This window comes from Ascaphus truei, chromosome 14 (assembly GCF_040206685.1).
Source record: "Ascaphus truei isolate aAscTru1 chromosome 14, aAscTru1.hap1, whole genome shotgun sequence".
In the NCBI taxonomy this organism is placed as follows: domain Eukaryota; kingdom Metazoa; phylum Chordata; class Amphibia; order Anura; family Ascaphidae; genus Ascaphus; species Ascaphus truei.
This window is the reverse complement of record NC_134496.1, coordinates 46,439,544-46,459,543: the sequence shown is the minus strand read 5'-3', so window position 1 is coordinate 46,459,543 and position 20,000 is coordinate 46,439,544. Positions and strand designations below refer to the sequence as shown.

The 20,000-nt window shown below is 41.9% G+C and overlaps 1 protein-coding gene across 4 annotated transcripts in view; it reads right to left on the bottom strand.

Moving 5' to 3' along the window:
• Positions 1-10,396: 10,396 nt before the first annotated feature.
• Positions 10,397-20,000, bottom strand: part of TBL1XR1 (TBL1X/Y related 1) — a 102,235-nt gene continuing 92,631 nt past the window's right edge. For all 4 annotated transcript variants that reach the window (XM_075570753.1, XM_075570752.1, XM_075570755.1 and 1 more), the window contains exons 11-17: positions 19,968-20,000; positions 19,436-19,557; positions 17,748-17,822; positions 16,308-16,435; positions 16,053-16,218; positions 14,519-14,620; positions 10,397-14,044 (exon numbers count right to left, since the gene is read on the bottom strand). The exon at positions 19,968-20,000 is cut by the window's right edge and continues 28 nt beyond it. In XM_075570753.1, the coding sequence (XP_075426868.1) occupies positions 14,018-14,044; positions 14,519-14,620; positions 16,053-16,218; positions 16,308-16,435; positions 17,748-17,822; positions 19,436-19,557; positions 19,968-20,000 (653 nt within the window). In that variant the 3' untranslated portion in view covers positions 10,397-14,017. The remainder of the gene's footprint in view (positions 14,045-14,518; positions 14,621-16,052; positions 16,219-16,307; positions 16,436-17,747; positions 17,823-19,435; positions 19,558-19,967) is intronic.

Genomic DNA, 20,000 nt, shown 5'->3' with positions numbered 1-20,000 from the left:
AAGAAAAAGTCAATGTCACCAATTTTTAGTTGATATTTAAGGAAGGCAATTAGGTGTTAAATTCGGAAATAAAAAGGTGTCCTGGCTGGCTACCTCGCACTGCCCCTTTAAGGATGAATCTCCTATAGAAAGTAAGATAAGGAATATTACAAGGCACGTGGCAGGCAAGACCCCATACAACAGACACTTAATTCTTGGGCATCCAAAAGTGTCTGCATTTGATTCCCAATAAACCTGCATTAAGTGGACAATAACCAAACCATTGCAGTACCCCATGTGAAAAGAAGGATAAAAAGGTATTACAAGGGATTCAGAAGTCTTTCAAACATGATCTGTATGCAAGATGCCGTCCCTGGGCTCCTGCCACTATTCTGCAGTCTGCATTCAATGGGGAAAATGTAGAGGAAGAAAAATAAAAAGTTATTTTATTCTTTTTCAAAGGACAAAGATGAGTGTCGTATTCATGTCCCTAGGCAGCTGACCCTGGCAAATGATACCGCTAAACACTTCAAACATAATAGGAGAGAGGGCGGGCGAGATAGCTTAAAAAACGGATTCAATTGGAAAGATATCTATACTGAGCGTGCTCCCCGCAGGTAGAGACTTAATGGCGTCTTCAATATCCTGCAGCCTAAAAGCACATTTGTCTGTTTCGTTTTCAGCCTCAGAAATAGATTTCAAGTGCAGATGTGGAAAGCAATAATCAGCCAAGTTCTCGTGAAGATAAGACCCCCCATGAAAAGGTCACGGAATGAGTATTAATTCCCAATTAAATGGAAAAACCCTTCAAGCCAACAGTACAAAAAAACCACAATACAAATCCTTGGGAATTGATGCGTTAGTTTATGACCCATCCAAATTGTATTTTCCTTTATTTACATCTCCCGTGACCTTTAATTTTAATTAGATGGTTTCATTTCCTATACATCAGTATTATATACTTGGTGAAAAACACAAATCTATTTATAACCCCCCCCCCAAAAAAATCACTACTCAATATGGCATGAAGTCATTGACTTACTTTGTCTTACCAACTGTCATATTGAAGCATTGAAAATAAGGCGGTTTTGTATATTTCACCTTGGATGCATTATTTGTACTTTAACATGCGTTGGGTACACGACGGCCTTTGGGATGTGAGGGCTTGTCCCAGTGGCATCGTTAAAAGGGAGTCACTAAGGGGGCGCATGAGCAGCCGAGACCAAGATGGCCGCTTATCGTGTGAGCTCAGCGGATGCCCGAGCTATAATTACACTTTTACACCAGAAAACTCAAGGGCTGCGATACGACACAGGGGGCTGCAGAACCGGGACGACCCATGGATGCCTCCTAAAATTAAAAAGAACCAGGGTCCAGAAATGTCGGATTTCTTTGGGCGAAAAGACAGATTGCTACTGAATCAAGATGACGGGGCCGTGCCATGTGTGTGGTCGGACTGAGCCAGAACCAGGGATATCGCAATGGCTGTTTTTCATAGCTCCCGCTCCCTGTGGGCCAATAGGAAGGCATGACAGGAGATACCGGCACCCCATCGGAGGCATCTCTGGAAGCGGGTGGTCCCCAGAGTTAAACTTAATGGGGTTCAACTGTGTAGACCCTCTGTTGCAATTTTTTTAACATAAGATTGAAGCAAACACATTTGCCTGCTTCAATTGCTCCTTTAATCTGGTAATCCGGACTTCCTTCCTGGGCTGAGGCAGACCGACTTCTCACAATGTCACTCAGGGGTCTTAAACAGAATTTAAAAATCTATGGGTAAACAAAAAGGTAATGCCGTATAAGGACGTCTCCAGAAAACACGGCCTGACGAATAAATGTTTTTCTAATTTCTTACGGTTGAGAGATTTCCAACATTTCTGACAACCTTCGCCTTTGACAGCTTTCGAGATGCTCGTTTGTATTATAAAAAAAGGACTCCGCTTATTTAAGCATATTAAACAATGGGACGCAATCTAGGCCGCAGCCTTGAGCAAGGAGGATAGGGATGACATCTTTGAAGCAACATCTAAGAGTTCGATATGTAGTCAATGAAACCTCATACACATTGCCTACGAGATGGCATTTTAGGCAACCTTGGCTCCAGGTAACGTCCCAAAGGTCTTCTCCCCTCTGTACCAGAGGCTGTGGACATAAGGAAGATCGCATTTATATGTGGTGGACTGAAGTAGTAAATGCAATAACTGGGACTGCTTGTACCTTAGACTCCCTGAGTGTCTCAAATAAAACATTGGAAGGAATGGAAAAACATCAGTAAACCTATCACTCATATTTACACAGCCACAAGATGTGTGATCGGCAAGTTATAGAATAAACAGCAAATCCCAACAGTCCTACAAATGAAAAAATATTTGACACGAATAATCAAATGGAAAGCTCAGTAGCCTATTAAGCGATACATGCCCTAAGTTTGAGAAGACCTGGCAAACTTGGAGCAGTTATATAAACTCTCAGGTTCTGACTGACCCACATCCTCATGTAATCTTTCAAACGTGCCAGCTCGAACTGCATAAGGTTCCAGAATGAGTTAGCCCCCGTGTCCATCTGTGTTCGAACGGAGCGTTAACAAATCTGACTAACGTTATCAAAATTACTGGGATCACTGCTAATAAATCTATAACTTACCAGCGCCTATAGATACTGCGCCGTAACACTGGTTTTCCTCCTCCTCCCCCCCCCCCCCACTATAACAAAACGTAATAAAATGTAAGTTTACCAAAAAAAAAACTTCCCAAACTTCTGATTACCATGGGAATAACCATTAAAAAAAATAAAATTTTCACTAAGATTTCTACTATTAAAGCTGCAGTTCAAGCAATATCCTATATGTGTTTTTTATTTTTTTTAATAAATCAGTTCTGTACTATGAGAACATACTTGTAGCATTCATAAAAAAAATACTAAATATATTTTTAAAGACATTTTTAATGTATTCTAATGTAACACATTTTTGTTTCTAAAGCAACCATTTACTAAGTCACATCCCCTTCCTCGGAGACAGGCACCGGCTCTTGAGCCATGCCCCCTCTCTAGAGTGCACCAACTGTATCTAGTGCCTGCCTGGTCACAGAACTTTGCATCTTGGGTAATCTTCTGTAGCCCTAACAGTGATATAAATAACCCCCTAGTCGAATCTTCAGCGATCGATTACAGTAGAACAGATCGATCGGCCGCTTAGCTAATCACTTGTCAGTGTTTAGATTGTATTGATGCACATATTGAATAGGAGAACTTATTTTTTTATTTAAACCAGCAGCTTGAACTACAGATTTAAAGCACTCTGTTTTTCATTCACTTTAATTGGGTCGAAGACACGGTAACTGTTAGCGCCCATCTTCCTTCAATGTTTGTAAACAAAAAAAAGCCCTAAAAACTGTACCACAGACAGCCAACGAAAATAGTGAAAAATAATCCGCTTCAGTTTACAAAGAGCATTATTTCTGGTCTTTTGTGCAAACAGCAGACTGACATTTTAGTGTACATTATAAACATTTAATCTCAACAATGAAGTTTAATTACTCATCATGTTATTGAGCTATAACGACAGAGATTTGGAATAATTGCTTTGCGGATATTCATGCAGAAAATGTTAAGCTCCTTTTTTTCAAAATATAGGCGCCGTGGAAAATATTCTTGGAAATTGGGCTTGTGCGTCTATTTTTAGAGACGGCCTTCATTGCTCTGCTAGTAAATTCTAAGAAACGGGAAGTGCAGATTTTCCCCACAGACCGCACTCAAACCTGACACACATAATTGGGTCTTTGCTGTAGCATCATTCAACCCCGTTGGAATCGAGATCGGCCTAATGCTTTAACCTGTACCATTGATTAAAGCTTTGGAGTAATGCGAGATGGGAAGAAGTTACACGTTTGTTAGCAAGAGAATGTCAAAATCTTCCATGTGATATGTGAGGTGGAACCCTGTTCAAGAGACTGGTTCTGGATTAAAGAAGCCAGAGTCATGCTGATGCAATAAAGCACTGTGTCTCTAATGTACCCTATACTGTGAAGCAGTGTTTTTCAACAGGGATTCCTACATCAGGAATCCTTGGGTTCCACGGGCCTCCCTCAAGGGTTCCCTGCAAATGTTCAGGTCATTTGAAAAGAGTACCGACTACAAAAGAATTTACAATGCATCTGATCCCTATTAGTGAGGGTTGGGGTTCCGTACAATGCATCTGATCCCTATTAGAGGGGGTTGGGGTTCCTTACAATGCATCTGATCTCAGACGCGCTATTAGTGAGGGTTGGGGTTCCTTACAATGCATCTGATCCCTATTAGAGGGGGTTGGGGTTCCTTACAATGCATCTGATCCCTATTAGAGAGGGTTGGGGTTTCCTTACAATGCATCTGATCTCAGACACATTATTAGAGAGGGTCGGGGTCCCCAAGAACATCACAATATAAGTATAGGGTTACTTAACGCAAAAACCTTTGAAAACCACGGCTGTGAAGGGTTGTGGTCCATTTTCCCTTTCAAGCATCTAAACTCCAACTTCAGGCCAGAGCCAATCAATCAAGCAGATTAGACCCAGACAGGGGACAGAAAACGACTTGCTGCACATTCACCAATATGAACACCACAGGGACAACCTGCTTTGCAAAAGTTAACTATTTTTAAATGGAACGAAAAGAGGAAGAATCCTGGTTTAGAGTAATAAAGGACAACCCTGGGAGAAATAGAGCTACAATTGGGAGCCCCATATCTGCTATAGCAGGGGTGCGCAGACTGTAGGTGCTGCGCCCCGCTGCCTGCTCTCTCTCCCCCTCCTTAACCTTTGTGCCGGCATCTAATGATGACGTGTTCATAAGACGTCACGTGAACCCCGACGCCGTGTTGCCATGGCAACGGGCATCAAATGACCCAGTGGGGTCATGTGACATCACAACATCGCCCAAAGTCGGCTGAATCAAGGTAAGTGCGTTACAGATGCGTTGTGCGACCCCCCCCCCCCCCCCGCCATTTAATTTAAAAGCCTTGGGGAAGAGCGCAGGGCCTCTGTAACCGCTGCCCCCCCCCCATTTTTTGCACCCCCAGCATTACATCCTAAACATACCCATTGTATCTCAAGGACCTCAGACACATTTGGTGATGTGATATTATAAACCAAGAGGACAAAGTTATGGCACACTGTTGCATTTATTGAAGATTCAGTGAGTCATTTTTATGGTGCTCCCTCCCATAACTCAGTCACCTTCTCTTTCTGATTACATCACTAATTACCTTATAATGTATCGCACCATGAAAAGTAACGGTTGCATGGGAAGTGGATGGCTGTGCTCCAGACATACTAACTGAAGTATTGGATTATTCAATTTCAGTTTAACTGCAATAGGCATTAGAGCAGGGCTGGGCAGCGCCAGTCCTCAAGGGCCACCAACAGGTCAGGTTTTCAGGATATCCCTGCTTCAGCACATGTAACTCAATCAGTGGCTCAGAGACAGAGCCACCTGTGCCGAAGCAAAGACCGAGTCACCTGTGCTGAAGCAGAGATATCCTGAAAACCTGACCTGTTGGTGGCCCTGGAGGACTGTAGTTGCCCACCCCTGCATTAGAGGGAAGGAAATATGGAGGAGTATGGCGTTTACTCAATACACACTTCATGCAGTCGAAGGTCTATAGTTTATTCAGTCTGAAGACTTTTTTATGAGAAGGGTACAGACCCACGGTTTTGCTTTTTACCCTCGTGTACAACTCAAGTAATTGCTTCTTGCACGCTCTGAACTCATCAGGCTGTCATGCAATTCACGGTGAACCCTGCGAGATTGTAGTGAAGCACATGGCTTTTAAAGCATACAGCTGTGTTATATGAAACATGGTATCTCCGAGTTCTATCCCCACTGACGAGTGGCACCACAAATTATAGTAACATAAGCAGACACTATTCATTAGCTCGGGCAGTTTTTACAAATTGCTCCATTAAGTTAGATGACAAAAGGTATATTAAGCTAGGGGTGCTCAACTCCAGTCCTCATGGCCCCCCACAAAACAGGTCAGGGTTTCAGGTTATCCCTGCTTCAGCACAGGTGGCTCAATCAGTCCCTCCTTCAGCACAGGTGGCTCAGTCTTCAACTGAACGTCTGATTAAGCCAACTGTGCTGAAGCAGGAATATCCTGAAGACATGACCTGTTGGGGGGGGCGTGAGGAATGGAGTTGAGCACCCCTGTACTAAGCCTCCCCTTTTCTAAAAAGGACCTACAGATCAGTCACCCACTGATGGGGCCAGCAGAACATAATCGCGGTTTGAGTGGGCCCTGCACCTTCCTGGTCCCAGGCTCAGCAGCATACATGGTTTCATGTAACAGCCAAAAGCTGCAAAGGATTACACATAATAAATTGGCTAGAAAGCTAAAAGTGACACGACTGGGGGGGATTATTTCCAGGTCGCCACCCAGAAGCACTATGTGACGCCTAACCACTGTATGGCATGCGGCAACGGGGTGAATTACGCATGTTCGACTGCCTGGGAAGACATTAAAACAGGGCGTTGTAGGTCTGTCTATGTAGCACCATTAATGTACATAGCGCGTCACAGCAGTAATACACGTGACCATCATATAAATAACAAATAATACAAATAACAGAACATGGGAATAAGTGCTTCAGACTTAAAAATGTACATTTAGGAAGAAGAGTCCCTGCTCTGAAGAGCTTACAATCTAATTGGTAGGTAGGAAGAACGTACAGACACAGTAGGAGGGTGTTCTGGTAAGTGTGTCTGCAAGGGGCCAAGCTTTATGTATCAGGTGTATACTATTAGCCACGGAGATCCTCAAACGCTTCATTAAGCAGGTGTGTATTAAGGTGGGTCTTAAAGGTGGATAGAGAGGGTGTTAGCCGGATATTGAGGGGAAGGGCATGCCAGAGGTGTAGGGCAGTCAATGAGAGAGGTTTCAGGTGGGAGAGGGCTTTAGATACAAAGGGGGTAGAGAGAAGACATCCTTGAGCAGAACGCAAGAGTCGGGATGGTGCATAGCGAGAAATTAGGGCTGCGATGTAAGGAGGGGGATGTGGGGTCAGAAGGGCGAGAACAGGAGAGAGAAAGCGGGGCATGTAGATCAAGAGAGGATGGCAGGGCAGAGTTGTAGTTCCTGACCAGGTTGTCAGGGTCTGAAACAGGGCTGAGAGATGAGAGGGAGGAGCTTAAAACGGAATCAAAACCTGGTAGGTTATAGGTTAATAGAGCGTAGGTCTCTGCAGAAATTAGGGGTAAATGGAGATGGAAAAGGGGAGAAGCGAGAGAGAAAATGAGATGAGGTGATGGTCAGAGAGGAACGGGGGAAATGGAGAAATCAGAGAGAAACATTTTTAGTGAAAACCAGGTCTAGGTAGTGGTCATCTATGAAACTGCATATACAACCCTCTAAAGCAGGAGTGACCAACTTCAGTTAAAGGGCCACCAACAGTTCGGGTTTTCAGGATATCCCTGCTTCAGCACAGGTGGCTCAATCAGAGGCTCAGTCAAAGAGCGACCTGTGCTGACACAGGGTCGGATTGAGCCACCTGTGCTGAGGCAGGAATATCCTGAAAACCTGGACTGTCGGTGGTCCTTGAGAACCTGAGTTGGCCTCCCGGCCTTACGGTATGTTTAATAGATGACCTAGCTAGCAATGGAAATCCATCATGTTGCTACAATACGCTAACACAATTAGGAGCTATTTATCTAAATTGAAAGGGGGGGGATTGTTGTCCTGTTTCGCAAGAAACAGTTCAGTTAATTACATTATTTGAGATAGGATATGCTTTACAAGGACAGAAATAACGTAATGCGACATGTGGGCAGCAAGTGAAACGCGACGGCTTTCAAAACTTCTCCACTTGGACACTTAAATGCATTTACGTACAAAATATATGTCGAATAGAATTGAAAATGCTCTGTGTTATTTAGTGGTTAGTAAAACCTTGGAAATAACCATCTACGTTTAACAATTACAATTTCATGGTAATTTCACACTTAACAATGCTTTGTGCTCAGGATGTGATTATTAAATCTGATTGGATATGATTAAATATAGACCATGCTTTCCGAAATGAGTTGCTTGATAGATTTAAATGAACTCATTAGCTGCTAATGCAGCAAAGCTTTTTGTAGATGTTAATGTTGGCTTGCCTTTGGATTGCTAATTAATTTAAAGATTGCATAATTATCAGACCTTCCGGATACCATGTGTCAGATTCTTTTTATATCAATAGGGTACATTTGTTTGTATGTACATACTAAACATCAAATTAGATTAGCAGCCAAGCAAAACCACGTATACAGACCATTATTTTTTTTAAACCTTGACTCAAGAAACCAGGGTTACACAATTCAACTATTGCCAACAAACTTATAATCGAGTTATTCCTGCACCATCTCATGTGCCAATACCCGCACTAAACACCCATAGCGGCAGCAACATATACTGCATTTGCATTCGTTCAGAACAGGCATGTAACACCTCGTCTAATATGTGCCTGGATCAGACCCCCTGCAGACATGGCAAGCTGAAATGTGGAATGTTTGATTTCTTCTAGCATGTGGTCACAATACGCGAGCAATATGAAGACTGCACAGGTAAAACCTTTTACTCCCCTCTCACCTGGTCTTTATTGTTTCCGCTAACACAGGGGGTGCTCAACTCCAGTCCTCAAGACCCCGCCACCCCTCTCACCCCCAACAGGTCAGCTTTTAAGAATATCCCAGTTTCAGCACAGGTGGCTTAGTCTTTGCAGGCTCCTCCAGCAACCAAGGGGTTAAGCTGACGAATCTTATTGTTAACCCTTTGGGTGCCGCAAGATGTAGCCATCACTGTCGTGAGGTCTGGCCCGCCATGCCCTGAAAGTGTTCGTTTTCCCAAGTGATATCGGGTCAGCGTGCAGGAGGCGCTGTACTGCACGGAAATGGAAGAGGACGCCACCATTGTGCGATGGTCGTTTACAGAAGGGGCTGTTGCCCTCTGGTGCCGCGACCCCCACCGGTGCTTAAGCGGGTAAAGGAGCAACAAACTGTATTGCAAAGCAGGATTGTCCCAGCCGTTTCCAATCAATTTGCTGTTCCACAAACTCACATAAATTTCCCCCAAGAAATGTCTTAAAACCACGTACAATGTTACATTAAAGCCGGCTGTTTTATTATTATTATTATTACGGGATTGAAGTAGGGGGTCGCCGGAGCTGAACTGTGTGGATTTCCGCTCCGGGCACCCCATGCTTCCAGGGCTACTGACCTACGTAGGTGCTGCTGGTATCTCTGAGGTTTAAGTGTTCTGGTCACGCTGGCCAATATGAAGCCACACCGGATAATGTCACCGCTTCCCATTGGTCCGCGTGATGCGGGATATTGTTAGGCAGACTGTCTACATTATACAACACGTAATTGTTTTTAATTATTTAACATTTTAATAAATGTGCTATTGGTATATAATGCGGTCTCTAAAGACCTCGCTCTATTTATCCTTGGTAATATACTTTCACATTATTGTGGCAATTAGCTCATGCGCCCGAGTTATCACTTTTCTGTTCCATTTCAGGGGGCCTAGGACCCCCTTCACCTCTACTCTGGCAGCATAACTAATTTGTCTCAATATATGATTAGATCCTATTGTGGGGTCAGGTTTTTGTTCTACATTTGCATCACTTAATATTGCACGCATATTTTTGCATTAGATCCTATTATAGGGTCAGGTGTGTTTTATATTTGCATCACTTAACTAATATTGATATTGCACTCTAGCGCCCCAGTCACCTACTTTTCCTAGGCACGCTGTCTCTCTGCCTGCATAGATACCGACACCACTACAGAGGTAAGTATCTCTGGAAGCCGGGGATCCCCAGAGCTGAAATGGACGCTGTTCTGCTACAGAGAACCCCTGCTCCAATCCTGTAATTAAAAATTATAAGAATTTAAAACGCAATGCAGCCTGTTCTGCCATTTTCATCTATAACGAGAGAAAGCCGATACCTTGATTAGTGCCACCCATCGAGTGAAAATAGTGTCTTATAGCAGCTTGATCAGAAGTGCTCCAATTCTCCAACTTAATAACCAACAATCAAAACAATACTCATATTCTACCATGTGTGTGCTGCACTGCAAAGCTCCATGCCTAGAAACAAAGGTAGGTAACCAAGACGGTCAACTGAATCAAACAATTGTTAGTCATTGGGCATTACCCAATACAGCGAGAGGCAGTGTCACATGTGGTCAGCATTGTAACTTCTCCTCACATACAAGGAAAGGACTGCTGTTAACGGTGCATTTCCCTGCTTCTCACAATACTGAATGAAGGGTCAGCGGACGAAAGTCAGAGCCGAGTGAAGTATATTAACCGTTCCGTTGGAACAATGCATCTTAATTGCAAGCGATTATTTAGCCGCCATATTCCGCAGACCACCCACAAAGAAACGGAAACTAAACATAATATCAAAATATATTTTATTCTGGACCTCTTTCAGATCTGATTCAAATTACAGTTGTCAGAGCAATACAATGCAACGGGCAACTGCACCAGAAAATGTGTCAAAACAAGGGTAAAAAGGGGCACTGGGGCAAATTATTATGATGCGGAACCAAAATACATCATAAAAGTGTAATTAACATGGTCCAGGACAGTACAGAACACCAAAAAGTCATCTTCGTTAGACAAGTTATCATGAAAACCAAACAATAAAAGTATTTAACATGTACAAAAAACTGCCATGAGCTGGTTCATGTTTTGTTTTTACAACATTTGTTATTTAATTGAATAACACAAGAAATGATGCAGACATGTGACTCCAGTGCTATAGATCGGCTCACAGAATTAGACCCAAAGGATTTGCAGCTTTGAAAACCGAAAGAAAAGATCACACCAAAAATGTGAAATAGAAAGTTGCCTTTTATCAGAATATTGCAGTGTCTCAAAAATAGTGTGTACATAGCTTGGTGGAATCGATATAGTTTTTATGGCCAGTTGTGGCAATACAGAAAACTGTATATGATGAAGTCTTGCAGCTCAGCACAGTGTTTATTACCAAATAAAACATCACTTGGATCACTCCTGTCTGAATTATTTGCCTTATTTATAACAGTGACAAATTAAAAGCACCAGCACAGGACACGGATAGCAAGAACATATATTTCAGAGTTCCTATTAAAATCTTAGCAGTTGGAGTTCTTCATGCTTAAAACAGCTGAAGTCCTCATGTAAGGATAAAGCAATCGCTTTCAGAACGCCGCGGTGCTGATCAGCAGACTGGTTTCAAAGGGTTTTGCATTTATGTCTTTTAAAAATTCGATTTTATGAGGTTGTGTGTATTTTAATTTTTTATTTCTAACAGATGGAATGAAACCGTTGTTTTACACCGAGCGTGCGTGTGTGTGCGTGTGTGCGTGTGCGTGTGCGTGTGTGTGCGCTATCAGATAGGGGGAAGCAAAAAAATAATAATGTATCCAATCAATAATTTTGTTTTAGCATACACATTCAAAACATTTGTGTCTATTTCTGAGAGCATGTTTTTTCTCTATTAGTATTGCACAGATCAGTTTTTTCATGGACATCAGCGACTGAGATGGTCTTCCAGCAAAGATATTCTGAACGGCTCCTAATTATTTTACAGGAAAACAGTTGGTAATATTGGTAACATTTCAAATGCACATTAAAAAAAAATATATGAATGATAAACACGTCACTGTCCCATGGTGAGAGAGTAAAGAATGTTACATGGCGATGTACAGAGGGGCAGAGCTGGGTCGATCCAGAAATCTGGAAATAAAAAGGTTTGCCTTGGGGGGGGGGGGGGGGAGGAAAGGTAAGACTTGCCTTAAGTTGTGTTACACAGCAAAACACAAATGTTAAAACATTGTAGTCATAATTGCATTGTGGCTTAAGCGGAATATTTCCTTGAATTAAAAAAAAAAAAGTCCCTGCTGTTAAAGCAGCATTTAACATGTACTTCTTGTGCATCTCATCTATTAGCAATCCTGGCTATGGTTTATGAAGTGATTCTTATTATGTGTTACAGTAGTTTAATGGAAATTGTCAAATTCAAAAGCAGCCTACGTATCTCTGAGAATGGCGACCACCCGATTTGTGGAACTCAAAATATATTGGGAAGAAAATGTTACTGCCACGAGTTTTTCACCAGAAATCTTCTCTCTGCCCGTGTCGCCCAACACTAAAATTATAGGATTAGAATGTACATTTTAATAAGAGTGCTTGTTGGTTTTAAAAGCACATGGACAGCGTTGTTCAGTCCGTCTCTGCACTAGAGGCCTACAATGCATTTATCTGCAATTGCAGCAGGTTCGGGGATTAACCCAGTAGTTCTCAACACCAGTCCTAAAGACCCCGCCACAGGTCAGGTGGAGGACATCCCCGCTTCAGCATAAGTGGCTCAATCAGTGGCTCAGTCGTAGACACTGAGCCACTGATTGAGCCACTTATGCTGAAGCGGGGATGTCCTCCACCTGACCTATGGGGGGGGGGGGTCTTGAAGACTGGCGTTGGCCAACCCTGTTGGAGATGTACAACAACCTCTTCCACAACTAGTCTAATCGCCAATTTAAATCCAGACCACTTCTCCAAGGGAACAGAACCACAACTATGGCAATCACAAGGGCAAGGCGGAATTAGTTATTTATAGTCAAGTATTATAAAACGTAAGGAAACAAAAACAGATATTGTTACTATTTTGAATAGCAGCGTAGATCTCGTACTTAAAAAATTAAAACAAAAAAACAACAACAAGCGTGAAAGTATTGTTTATACTCAACTGAGGTTATCTGCAACTTACTGTACTGCCAATTAATGCTGCCTACGGGAGCAAAGTCACCTAAAACGTTCAATTAAAACCTGAAGCAAGTCTCCATTTAAAGACCGTTTAAATCGAAGCTGGTGATCAATTTGGACTTCTCTCTCTCTATGTTAATGAATACAGGGGGTATAAGAGTACTCTTTCTATAGGAGATTAACATAAGAGATACGTTTAACACTGCAATTTGGTTACATTGTTGAGCTTCTCCATAATAAAGCTGTATTATACAGGTATTTCAAGAATCATTTGCAAGGATCCTAGCCCAAAAAGGATTGCAATCTCTTAGGGAGAAAAAGATATTTTGCTCCTATTACAATAGTGCACAAGTTTACCATAATGTATTTATGGTGTAAAAGAAACAAAAAAAGACACATTAGTGTCTGCTGTCTGATCTTTATTTTGTGCCCTTTAGGTTTGGCAGAATTGTCCCAAATAAGCATTTCAGCCACGTCGCCATAACAAAACATTGCGTTTTACCTATAATTGATATTTTTCTCTTTAACATGACATTAAACTGCATGTGTTCCAGGCAATGTTTCCGCCAGACTTCTTAGAATTGTGCTGCTGGAGCCAAAATAAATGTACCAAGCCCGATCCATCTCTCTCTCTCGTGCGTTCACAAATGGAGTTATTGTATTCAAAGAGTTAAGGTGAAAAGAAATTAGCAAAAAAACAAGGTATTATATGCAGCCATTAGGTAATCCTCCCAACACCCCAAAAAAATAACATGTAAAAGCCAAGAACAAACTATTGCTCAAGTTAATAGCCCATGTTCTCTGTACAGGAAAAAATTATTACAGAGGAGAGAAAAAAAAAAAGAGAAAAAAAGAAGGAAATAATGGATGCTTGGAGACTGGAAATTAGGATGGGGGGGAAAAAGTTGGACATATTTTTGAGCATCTTCCAAATTTGGTACATTTATGTTCCCTGCGTGTGTATTTCCAAACACTCTTCTGCCGCGCGAAATCTCCAGGTTTCCCAACAGTTTTTGTTCTGGAAAAAGCAGCTTCCAGCAGAACAGAAATTCACCAGCTGTCATACAAAACCTTTTTGTCCTCTTGGAGGTGCAACGTTTTTTGCAGGGGTTCGTTTTCAATGTTAAATATCTATGTATAGGTTTATTTTCGGTTTGGCTGTAGTGGACTGGCCATGGTTAAGTGGGACTAGAGCAGTACATGGGTCTGGGACAGTCATTTTGGCTATGTACACATTCATAGTCGGTCCATGGCTTCCAACCACTAGCGCTATTTTCGGAGGTCTAATACACAAACCTGTTTAATAAGAAAACAAACAAAAAAAGACAGATTTAAACATCAGCAGTGCATGAGGAGCACAGTCAACACTGCCAGTCTTGTCCAACAAAACCCAACACAATACTTCTCTCATTGCAGATGTCACTTCTATGCTACAGAATAAAAAAGGGCAAAGTTGATGTGCATTTGGCTTTTCATGTCATTTTTTTGATCTCATGATACAAGAGATATCAATAAAATGACATGAAAAGCTTTTTCTTACACTAAAACCAGCTCCGCTGTTTGAATGATTTATAGTGAAATATGTGAAGAAACAATAATTAAAGTTTTTCGATACATTTGTGTTCTACTTTTATACCGTAGGAACATTCACCATTAAGTAAAGCTGCACATAACCACACCTCCCACAATGGTCAGATGTTAAGGTACCTTTAAACAGAAAACTAGTACCCCGGATTTCATTTTTGCAGAAAAGGATTGTTTAATACTTACTGAACCATCTGATGCACTTGCTCCAACTTTGTCTCCTGCTGCGTTCCAACAAACCTCAAATATCCCTCCTGTTCCCCGATAGCTGTGAACTAATGCACCCGTCTAGAGGAAAAAGAAAACAAGTGAGGTAAATATAAGTGTTATAGAAGTTTTAGAAGAACCCTCCTTGTCTTCAGCGCCGAGTGACATTCTTGATTAATGCTGTCATATCTGTTCCTATGAAGTTCTTCATCTGTCTGAGATCCCATTTGTGATAACATCACTAGAACTGCCGTTAGCAGCCTTTTCCAGCAGCGCAGATATTAAAGCTCCTTTGGTAGTTCACTTTAATAAAATTTTCTAGCAGATTATAGTTTGCCCATAACAGACAAATGTGGAATGCAATGAAAGAAGCAGACACAGCTGTACATGTAGAGTTTAACCTTCTAAGCTGCTCTAACACAGAAACCCAGCTCAAAGCCAATTTACTAGTGAGATCTTAAGTCAAAACGCACAAGTTCTTTAGTAGAGATGGACGAACTAGTCCAAATCAGTTTCTCCCACCAAAATCCATCTGCGGATTGGGTACTAAAAAAAACTAAGCAGATTAATTAAAATCTGCCATTGAATACAATCCGAACTCTGATTTCATATTGAATCCGAAATCCGTGGCCGGATTGTCAAAAATCCACACACTCGTTAATCCGGTGGGGTGGAAGAAGAGTGACTTTCAATTTAGTTGTGTCAAGGTGTGTGAGACACACACATACTTCCAAATAAATTAGGGAGACATACCTGTACTGAAAAGAGAGCACCCGTGGGACCCGACGGGGAGATATTCTAATGGGCTATGCAAAGTATATTTAAGCGAGTCCCATCCCACACTTCGTAAAAGGAAGAAACTATATGGAGTTGATAAACTTAAGGCACCAACCTAATGACTCGAATCAAGTCAGACCCAACAGTACTAGCACTCACAAGCACGGTTTTTCTAGGCCGCAGTTCTAGCAGTGTGAGCTAAAACACCTGGTGGGTAGCAGTGCACACTGTCTACTACTATCAAACCTCCAGGGGATATCTCTTTTGTTGACTAACCTTGAAAGAATTTCAAGCACAAAGTAATAATAATACGTACTGAGGTCTACGAGTTAGAGGCCAGTGAGATTAAATAAAACACAGGTACAAACACACACACACACACACACACAATAAAGCAGATGCAGAGAGAAAGTAACAGAGTGAGCGTGTGACGTGAGTCAGTAATTCTAATCTTATAAAGTATAAAGACACTGGGCCATATTTACTAAGCAGTGTTCTGCCATAAGGCACTTTCGGTGCAGGAATACACAACATATCATTCCATGGGCAATGGTTCCCAATACCACAGAGAATGACAATGAGATATCAAAAGGGAATCTTTTACAATCAAGCCTGTACATTCACGTACATGCAAATATACTTACATTATAGACGAAGTTCACACAAGAGCATAGCACTGAATAGCATAAAAATATGGCTGATGGGCCAACACTCAGTGAAATTCTTTACGCCATACCTGTGTATTCCAGATGTGTACACATTTGTCAAAGGACCCACTGGCCAGATATCGGCCATCAGGACTAAAGGCTACACTGTACACGGGCTCCTGGTGCTTCGTCAGTGTATGAATGCAGATTCCTCGATCTACGTCCCACAATCTAACTGTAGAATCAAATGATGCGCTGAAAAATAAACGGGAGTGTGTTGCTTTGGCTCGTCGCTGTATAAAAGGAAGTCTACAAAACGTCCTAACTGAACAAGTATTATTTACCTTGCTAGCATAAGATTAGCGTTTGGATTGTTTGTTCCCGGACCAGTAGGGCTCCATTTGATGGTATAAATCTCTTTGTTGTGTGCTTGCAAATCATGGACACAAGTGTCTTGCTTCATACTCCAGATCTAATTTTAAAAAAAATGCAATGTATTTACAGTCACAAATACATACACAGGTAACCACATCTATTGTGAAGTTCAAATAATGAATACATATTGCTTGTAGTAATCTAGTACTGGAGTATTAACCCTGGAGAAGAGCGGATTTGATGTAGGTTGTGATAGCGGACAGAGTTCTTCATAGTGTACTTTGAGTGTACATTTGAAGAAGAAACCTATATGTTTCCAAAGCTCTGTACACGATCATTTCAGCTGTAAAGAACTGTAATTTTGGTCCGCTAAAAAGGTATCGCAAGGACCTATGACTAGAATTTTGAACGACATCGTGGAAGATAGCACTATTCGCTGCATGGCCTGGCAACTCAGCCAGCTCGAAAGACAGGAAGCAAAACTTGAGAAAAAAGACAATATTTGCACATAGCATTTAGAGACCATTCAGGGGAGTGGTCATTATCAGGCAATAATAGCCATCATACTTTAGGGCAGGGGTTCTCAACAACACTTTCTCCCCCTCCCCCCTGGCAATCGTTTAGTGCTCGTTAGAAATCTGTAAAAATTCTGATTGTGTGCCTAACGAAATGGCTGCCTTCTAACTTTGCGCTGCAGTCTAAGAAATGCTGCAGCTGAAATGTAACATTATATTAGTAAGTGTAACACATTATTGTTACAGCTTTCAGAAAAAGTCTGCTGTTTGGAACACAGTGGCAGATCTGTTTGTGATACTTTGTTGCCAAAAGGCAGAGCTCAAAAAGGTGTGAGAGCCTGTTTCAAAAGAGGTAGTGGATATGACTTTCTGAATGTTTGCTGTAGCAACCATAGGATGATCAGCACATTAAAAAAAACATTAAAAATGGCATTAGGAGTTTAATTTTTTTTTTTTAAATGCAGACAGTATTATCTAATACTATAGAACTGATATAAACTTCTTTGAAGTTGTTACATGGAGTGGACGTGGCCCGATACCTCTGTATTTTTTGTCGCACTTACTCGCTCTTGATAGTGTCGGGGGGGTAATCCTTGGTCTCTGTTACTTCATGCTGAAGAACTAAAGGTGACCGGTCTATACTCTGTTGTAATAACTTCAAGCTACCTTTATCCTAACAGCGATTAGCACATTTGCTATTCTTTTATTCTGCACCACCACAAAGAATTGATAACTACTGTACGTGCAGAACTGGTCAGCTTTGGATGCCCCATCAGCACCAAATTATTCTCTGGTGTTCTCCAAACCTTTCAGTTAGAAATGCTCTCGAGTTCTCAGGGGGCATTAAATACAGTTTCGTTTCTGCAGTGCTGAAAAAAACGCTTAGCAATTTACCTTTAATGTCATGTCGTCCGAACAGGATGCCAAAAGGTTACCCGTAGGATCCCACTTTATTGCGTTCACTTCATTCTAGAAAATAAAATAACCAAATAATCCATATGGTGCTCAAAATAGTGTACAGAATACTTACTTATAGATCAGCTATCCTGGCTGCTAGTTTGTTTTTTTACATTATTGGAACCACAGGTTTTTTGGAGCCAAAGTGATTCATCTCCAACATATCTCCGGAAGGACGTAAATACATTGGAGATTGTGCAAAGAAGAGCTATTAAGACGCATGTGCATCTTAGGGCTACTGAGTGCATTATCGATAGCAGGCGTGCGCAAACTGGGGTGCGAAGATTTCAGGGCGGCGCAGCGGTTGCAGAGGCCCTGCACTCTTCCCCATAGGCATTTTTAAATTAAATCCCAGGGGATCGCGTGGGGCCTCCGCAACGTCCCCTTCCTTGTCTTTGGCACGCGTCATTTGATGCCGAAGACGAGGTAAGGTGGGGGGCGCGAGCAGGGAGGGAGAGCAGGCAGGGGGTCGCAGCAGGTGAAGTTTGCGCACCCCAGATCTATAGCATAAGATTGATCAGGAAAGACTACAGGACGACATCCTATCCCCCCCTCCCTTCTATCCTTTAAGATAAAGGGATTCAACAGAGTACAGGAGGGAAACATATTACAAAGAAAGAGGAGGGGGGCTAGAACAAGAGGTCATTCTCTGAAGCAGGGAGGTGGCAGGCTAAGGGGAAATGTGACGTTCTTATGCACGGAAAGGGTGGTAGATTTGTGGACGTGCCTCCCAGCAGATGTGGTATGGGCCAATACAGTAAGGTAATTAAAACTTGTTGGGATAGACATAGGGCTACACCCTAAATACGAAAGAAAGCCCTATGGATGAAATAGGATGAGAGGTGTCACAGCAGACCGGAAGATGGGCAGACATGGGGACACACACGTGGTTCTTGTCTGTCGTCACAGTCTATGTTTCAGTTCTGGGGACCCTCAGGATTGCCAAATACTTGAGAGTTTTAGCTGCTGTCCTCTACAGCCATCACGAGGACAGAAAACGTCAGTCAAACCACAGGTCAACAGGATGCGGAGATTAACGCCATTTTTAAAAACTCAGGAAGAGCGCTAGCAGCTGAAACAAAGCATCTGGAGACCTGGCGCTGAAAATACAATTCTTCCGCATCGGAGGCCGATGTTGTCGGCCAGGATAATAAATATATTACTCTGCATAATCATACGTGGCCAAACGTGCAGAGTTTAGCGTGGGAAAAAACAGCACTGAATGTATTCACCTTCACGAGGGGAAGGGGGGGCAGGGGAAACCTTTAAAGGGGAAATTTGGGGTGAGGGGAATTTTTTTTTGCAAAAGAGACATTTATTCTTAATGACAACAAACAAGGTAAAATTAAGTATACACGCCCACAAAGCAAAACGCCAAAACATGCTGGGAAAAATAAATAAAACATTGGAATGGATAAAACACGCAGCCCGAGGAAGGGTAAGAAGTGAAAAGGGATATTAACAGTGGCAACTAGTTATTTTAACTTTCATGCTGACGCTGCTTGCAAACTACACAAAACAAAATAGGAGTTATATTTAGGATAAGGAAATTTGATATCATTAACATCCTATTTATTATTTCATATTAGATTTTTCAGTGCAGTAACAATGTAACTGGTCCTTACCGTGTGTCCCTGGAATGTTTTTATCGGCCTCTCTTGCCCCAATTTACAGACATGAATGCACATATCTGTACTGCACGATGCAAATGTATTGTTACTCTGCCAGTCTACATCTAATGCTGGAGCTAGAGAGGGAGGAAAAGAAGGTCAATAACATAAACAGGCACGTGGGTTATTAATATCCAAGTCACAGTTATTGCACCGCAGCTAAGAGTCGAGTCCTATTCATACTGACCCATAAATAGTGACTCAAGAGTGTGGACCTAAAATCTGACCTTCACTGCACATAAAATCTTAATGATCTCCAACTAATCAATATTACATTTCACAGCCTGCAGGAGATCATTTTTTGCGTTGTTTCTAAACAATGAAATTAGGAAGCGCCTTGCAATGACCAACCTATTATTAACCGGTATACATTAAATGCATAGTGAGCGGGAAGTGGTATCTGTGTGAGCCAATACAACTGTACTGTCACCCAACAGAGCAATTTAATAAGGAGTGATCGGGGTTTGGGGGTCGGATAAATACCTACCAGAATGGAAAGGAAACTGCTGCTTTGCTTCTC